Source organism: Belonocnema kinseyi, chromosome 5 (genome assembly GCF_010883055.1).
Source record: "Belonocnema kinseyi isolate 2016_QV_RU_SX_M_011 chromosome 5, B_treatae_v1, whole genome shotgun sequence".
NCBI lineage: Eukaryota > Metazoa > Arthropoda > Insecta > Hymenoptera > Cynipidae > Belonocnema > Belonocnema kinseyi.
Window position 1 is genome coordinate 44976091 of NC_046661.1, and position 7542 is coordinate 44983632.

Here is a 7542-nt window from a genome sequence, read left to right on the forward strand (position 1 = left end):
AACATATATTCTGGGCGCCCGCATGGAAAGATCCCTTATGTCCAGCTTTAGTTTAGGAGATATTTGCGTTCTTCTAAGTCAGGGTTAAATGTTTTTTTTTCGTGTTTAAGTATTAGATGATACAAGGAGCTAAATTAAGTCTATTAGACTTCTACTCGTGATCTATAAACTCTTACCAACTTTAGATGCGTTTTTCTTCAAAAAGCGTTTGGTTTTTGTTGGTGTCTCAACTTACAAAATGACCCGGCCACATACTGTTTAACCTAAAGAGTTTAACTCGGGATTAAAATGCTGAAAATTCATTCAGCTATGTGATCCTATACATAACTACATACCTGCCATAACCATACGGGCCTTTTTCATGCGGACGCCCACATGCAATATTTTTGTAAGTTAATTCCATCAAAATTCTTGATGTGTTTTCAGCACTGTCATTGTCTCTTTTTTTCTTTTTCTCGTAACTTGCACGATTCTGGATTGGCTCAAAAGAAAAGGAATTCTTGGTATTAAAATTCCAAAAGTTTTGAGTGAGATATCTTTACTTAAGGGCGCTATGGATATTTTTCATATGGAAGATAACCCAGGTTCTATATCAGCACTTCATGGAATGCGATTTTTAAGCACATCCATTATAATTTTTGGACATGGTACTATCATTCGGGCAAGTAGCCTGCATGCTAATAATATAGACTTAGCTTACGTAAGTATTAATTAGTGTTTCATTTTTAGCCTAGAAATTGTGTAGTTATGGTAATAACATTGCAGCAACGCATTTTTTAATTATAATAGGTTTTACAATAACGTTTAAAAAAATCTGCAATCACGTGGTTTTTCTCCTTTGGAAGCCACAACTTTCTTCCAACGATTTTACAACTTTTGGAAGCATTCCTTAAAGTCACCTTTCGCAAAAAGATAAAACTTGTTTCGTCTAATTCTAACATTCTTTGCGTCCTAAAGTAGTCCGACTACTGGAAAATCTAGTCAAAGCTATGTCCATTTTTTTTTTAATTTTGAATTGAATACAAAATTTGGCCAGGATATCAAATACTAAATTAGGTATCAAATTTTTTTGCTGATAAATAAAAATAAAATGTTTTTTAAATAATAATAAAATGTAAATTTAAATGTTTATTTTACTTGATTCTAGCTACATTTTTCATTCTAGGCCACATTTTGATAAAATTAAGCCCAAATACTCTGGAAACAAGTATAAATGAGCAGAAAATCAAATTTTACATTATATTTTCTGTCTCCAAAAAAGTTTTTCTAACAATATTCAACTTATTTTAAAGCCAAAATGAACCATTTTTGGAGCCCGCCAAAGACCTCTCCATAACATCCCATTTTTTTACATGGCTTTAAACAGTGATGGTTTAAATTTTAACCTTGAAAGATCCCCTAAAGAGGTATTATGTGAAAGAGGACCTACTTCTCCGCAAAAAAGAAACTAATTTAAATGATTTTTCATCTAATTGATTCAATAGCCGGATTATCTTAAAATAATTTTCCTTTTGAAGGACATTTACACTTTTAAAACCATCAGGATTCAGAGGGACAGAGGTCAGGTCTGTATGGGAGCTGCTGAAGTTACTTAAGGAAGTGTAACATTAGAAAATGTTGAATAAGCTCCGATAAATGGAGAGGTGCGTTATCGTAGTGAAGGTCCCAGTCCGCTCTTTTCCACAAAAAGGCTGTTTCCTTCTTATTGCGTAACGTAACTGCTTCACTTCAAAGATTCACTCGTTTCACATTTTTTTTATTGGCCAGCCACAGCGTAGGTTACTTTCTACTGAAGTACTACCACTTTTAATTCGTGAAAACCACTCTCTAACTAAGGTATCACTTATATGCTATATCACCAAATGCTATCCAAATCAGAACGATAGTTTCTAAACATGAATGGTCAAGTATTTGGCAAAAAATAAGTATTATTTGGTATTTTGTGAAATACAATACAATCTATCAAATTCGACCAGTCCTCACGGTGTAGCGCTCTGGCCAATCACTACCTCAGTTTTATGTTAGCCCTGAAGAAGTGAACTGCAATGTTCACAAAACTTCGACAAAATTTGTAATTTTTTACACGATTGGAACCCGAAATGTCTCTTTTTATCATTATTTTGTCTCTTTTATATTGCCTCTTTTCTGCTTTGTCTCTCTCCTGTTTCTTTCTGTTTTTTCACGCTTGAATGAACACCGCACACCTGCTGCAGATCCTCTCATTCATCCCCGCGGCTCGGCATCAATTCCCGGAATAACTAACTCCAGGTGCACTATGCCCGGGGTTCACTGTACTTCTGAAACATTAAAAAAGAATGAACAAAGGTCCAAGAAGTTTGGACGTGGGAAGTTATTATAAGAGAAGAACGGTTTTAAACTCCCTACTACTCATGACGTTGTTTTTCTTACTTTTCATACATTTCATCCATTTTCCGCAACTCACAGGTATTTCATTAATTCTTACCATCTACTTTAAAATATCTATATTCGATTTCTTAAACACAAAATTTCATACTTGAACACAAAGAATTTTTTTTATTATATTTCTCAACAGATATCATAATATACCTTTCGTCTAAAAAATAAATGTTACAGATTTATACACTTTTTTCTTCAGTGTGCACCCAAGACCATTTTTTTCTATCGTATAAACTTTCCAAGCATACTATCAAAAATGATTATGTGACAGTCTCTTTCGACACATATTTCTTGTTTATGCTTATATTTTATTATTAGGCTATCTGATGGAAGAATTGGTGTGATTTTCAAACGTCGTACCGAATTTCTATTAAAATTTTATGTATAAAGTCGAAAAGAAAACTTTTGTTCCTTTAGTAATAGTTTGTTAAATACCTGTTTTTAGCAATAGCAAAGTTAATGCAAAGTTAGAGCACAAGTTCGGATACTTTCCTGAAAGACCTTGTATTTATGATTATATATGATACGGTAATGTTCTTTTGACATTCGTAAGACTTTTTAATTTCAAAATGCAATCAAATTAATTTGGGCGGTGATATTGCACACATACAGCCTAAAACGGAGTCTTGAATATTTTTCTAGACCTTTAGCGCTAGCGCAGCACTTATTCTGGTACAAAAAATTGGAAAATATATTTTTTTAGCTTTCCTTTATTTTAAAGATGATGCAACAGTCTTCGTCACAACTTGTGTATTTGGGACCTAATTATGTTCAAAAAATTTATTAAATTATTTCTTCTTATTTCAAAATTAAATTTTAAAAGTGAAAAAGTTAGATCAAATGTCACACACACGCACATAATTTTAAAAAAACCTAAACAACCACTGCAGGGTCCCACTGGGAGCAACTTCCATCTATGAAAATGACCTCGTCTACTATCAGAACCGCTGTAAATCACATCCATGGCCACGTCTTGCGCTCGTGATTTAATGGCCCCAGAGCACGACGAACTCAGAAAGATAGGCCTGCCAATCACTCATGTGTCTTAACACACGAAGTGGCCTAAAAATTACAGCTTTCTTCAGGAGAACGAAAGAACTGTTCACACATTACGGCTTGGGGTAGACTTTTGAGGAACTTTGTTACTTTATTAAAAATATTAAGATTCAATTTTTTCACATTCTGAAAAAAGCACGACACATAGGATAGACTGGACAATACAAAACACCAAAAAAGTAGTTACAGCTCCCTTTTGAAGTATTGATACCACTCCTCATGTTCGTTGTCCTTAACAGTTATGTTTTATCATGATTATAGTTCGCGTCTCGAATTTTTGGAGAACGATTTCAGGTTCAGTGTGTGATGTTACAACCTCAGTTTATGTTACAACTTTCGAACCCTTGCCCTAAATAAACTAGCACATGAAACGTAGTCAATCACACGTTGAATACGGGACGCATTCTGTTTTGCCCATCCAAACGTCTTTTTCAGACAATGCCATCTTCTTTTTGTCTTTTGATCCATAGTCGGTTTTAGCATTTCATTTAAATCAGCCTAAGCTCTCGCGACACCATAAACAGAATAATTGATAATTTTAAAGAAGTAGTCAAATTGATTTTGCAAAGAGTGATGCGAAAGGTGCTGACGCTTTGGGTGTTTCTGGCACTACAGGGCGTACATACTCGTCATAAAGTCTTAGTGCACGTAGATCCTGCTGGCATCGCGAGAGTCTAGTAAGTCTCCCGTGAGTTGTTTCACCCACTTCATGTGGGCATTTCGCCTGTTTTTCGTCGAGTTTACATATAAATTATTTTTAGGAAACCGAAATCTAGGCCAGTCGACACTTTTTCTTGACCGATTGTCGAGTGCTTTACCTGTTCGATTGTTTCAAATAGCATCTGCCACTTTCTAGTTGTTTGGTGGTGTCATTTTTGTTCCCATCAGCAGCTAGAGAAAAAGTTCATCCGTCCTTGTAAAGCCACGCATGCAAGGATAGAGTTGTATACTCTTATAACTCGCCCGGTATCCCAGAGTGGTGCTTTAAAACACCTCACACAGGTGCCATTTTGCTTTTGGCACAGTTATTATGCCTCAGCTTGAAGGCTTATTGCTTCAAGACCATCCCTGGATAATGGTCCACGACTGCTCATTAATTATTGAACCATATTCAGTAGAAAACCTTGGTGCAGGCACTCTCTATCCGTAACACATGAACGCGTTCAATGGCTTTGCCATGGGTTTGATTCGATAAGAATCGAAACCAATATATGTATATATCCATGGGTCCTGAAAAAAGTACGCAACTCGTAGGTACGGATAGGAAATTAGCAACTCGCAGTAGCGAATAGAGAATAGGGAAGTAACAAATTGAAAGTTTTTAGGAGACCGTGTCGAAAGTTTTGTTAGTCCTTACAATTAAAGTGCAATAATTTGAGAAATAATAAAGTGGCAATTTTTTAAATTTATTTAGCAAACATGTAATACTCGCATATTTCTTGTTCTTCTTATATTAAGAATATTAAATTACTTGCTTCTTTTTTTAAATGAGTATTTTAGGTTATTTGACGTTTATATTTACCTTCCAATAAAACTGACGAAACTTTTTACTTTCTTTCCTCCAGGACTTCCATATTATGTAAGCTTTCTCTTCAATCTCACACTATTTATAAAGTATACATATTAATATATTTTATATTTGATGAAGTTTTTAATTTTCTATTCGTGCCTGCTAGTTGCGTAGATTCTATTTGACAGTGCAAGTTACGTAGATTCTATTCATCACCGTGAGTTGCGTACTTTCCTTTAGGACCCATCGATATATTCCCTAGTTGCTCATGGGAGCAACAATGATAACGTCAAACATGGTTGCAGTAAAGGCGGTTCAAAAGAATAAAACGCACAGGGCTCCTAGCAGTTGGTCAGAAAAATAATACCGACTACCTTGGAGTTGTTGGAGCTAAACAAGACAGAGTCAATTCGACGAATCGTCAAAATCTCAATACTTTTGAGTGGACGGATCAACTTAGGGACGACCAGCTTAAGTGCTACTGTACTAGTATGGCCACTAAAGAAGAAGCTTACATGCCGCGGCTGCATGCTCTGCGGTGTGAAAAACACCTAGAGCTTTCTTTTTTTCGCTTGAACTTCTGCGAACCTTGCCCAGGATGCCCAGAATAGGGGTTATGTAAACGGAGCCTCTACCCAATCGCAGCAAGATCAAGCCAACAAAAGATTAAGAGAGGTGACACTAATTCCAAACGCAGGCAGGCATTCAATAGAGGGAGAGTGTAGAAGGCAGCAAGGATATTAGCGGGTGCGAACCACAAAACTAAGCCAACGGCTGATCATAAGACCAAAAGACAAAAACATCAACTCAGCACCAAGATAGCCTAGGTAAGATAGTAGTGCCGCGATTTAAGTAAACACTGTTAACTGCAAAATGAACGAAGCCGAGAAATTCGACGAAAACTGTTCGAATCTTTACTCGCGTGTATCGCGGATTCTAATTCATTTTCTGCAATTTTTTGTTGTTATTGACTGATTTGCATATAAACTTTTCATTTTTGCAACAAAAAATGTTAAAAAAAAAACATCGTGTGAAAACTAACCACGTCACCTATCAGATAGTTGTCTATCAGGGCAACACTATGAGACTAAGAGCAAAAAAGCAACTAAATCTAGCTCTAAAAAATTAGATAAGTACACCCAAGAGATTGGTATAGAATGCCAGTTAGGAAAATGTGCCAAAGTTATTTGAAGTGAGAAAAACTTCATGCCATGCCCGAGGACCCTGATCTCGTCAAAAGAAGCGCTACACGAAGCAGTGAACATGCACGAGGTTTTGCACAGTAGTTTTCTATTTAATTGGAAAGGTTGCAAGGATTAAGGACTAGTTCAGATCCCTTGATATCGGGCCACCAAAAGTTATGCATACGAACAAGAGCATGCAGTTTAAGTCGACACCCTCTTCTTTAAATTTTCAGGATAAACGAAGAAGTGGGCAAAGGAGCGATTATGTTCAGAGCCGCGGAAGAGGCTGCTAAAACATTCAACTTTGACTTCAACATCAGGGGTAAGCAAAATGCATAAAATGTTATTCATCTAAAGCACTTACTCCTGGAGGCCCTCTTCGAAAAAGCACAGAAGAAAAACTTCCGCGTAAATCTGCTCGCGAAGAATATGCGCGGCATCTTCCACAGAAGTGTGAAGGATCAGCCGATATCGTATGAGCTAACATTTACTTTCCTCGAATCACACGGATTGAACTCAGGCATGGGGGAAGGGGTTTCATTCAAGCGTGTCAAAATTGTGTCATTTCAACTTTAGAAAACCGTCGCCACGTTTTCAGCCAATACATTCCCGATGATAGCTGCAAAGCGTGTCATGCACATCATGAGCACCTAGGACACCTTTTATCTAGTTGTCTAACTTATGCGGGAACGACGTACATCTAAAGGCACAATTCGACACTAAGAGTGCGTTATGACCATATCTGTCACTCTTGCAGCATTAGGCTTTACACGCTCTGCTAAACGCTTCTAGGGAAATAAATTAAATGGTCTAGAATGACAAGTGTGTACCGTATATACTGGATTTCCATATTCGCGACAATTGTTTCTGTCGTGCACGCGAGGGCTGACATTGTTGTACATGACTTCAAGAAACGAACGAGGTTCATTATTGTATTTTTGGCACCAGGGGGCGCGCGACTGTTGTTTTTCGCGCTTTGCGCTCGATTATATATTTACCTCGTGCTTTGCGCTCAAAAATGTATTTACCTAGAGCTGGGCACTCGAGCTTGGTGCATAGACTTTTTAAAACTAATGGTGAAAGCATCGATAGCAGTAATTTGGTGATTGTGCATTCTCTTTTGTTAAAGCTCCCTCGGCTTTAACGAACACATTCTCATCAGGTAACTTGGAATTAAAATAGACGAAGTTTCATTGTCCCGTTAAAAAAATGTGTATTCTTTGTAAAAAATTGTTATTAAACGTTTTACTGCAACTTTAGTCGTTTTTCCATAATCGGAGTTTGCTTATTTCCAATGATTTCCTTATGATTTAAACTTTACCCATACGGTCTACTGAGCAGCCTGTCTGCTTAACGTTTATATATACATGTATA

At 36.7% G+C, this 7542-nt stretch overlaps 1 protein-coding gene across 6 annotated transcripts in view; it reads left to right on the forward strand.

The window, feature by feature from the left end:
• LOC117173205 (nose resistant to fluoxetine protein 6-like) overlaps positions 1-7542 on the forward strand; it is a 114641-nt gene that overhangs the window by 17520 nt on the left and 89579 nt on the right. For 5 of the 6 annotated variants that reach the window (XM_033361640.1, XM_033361644.1, XM_033361642.1 and 2 more), the window contains one exon: positions 427-700. In XM_033361640.1, coding sequence (XP_033217531.1) covers positions 427-700 — 274 coding nt within the window. The remainder of the gene's footprint in view (positions 1-426; positions 701-7542) is intronic. The other variant, XM_033361641.1, reaches the window with a different exon arrangement.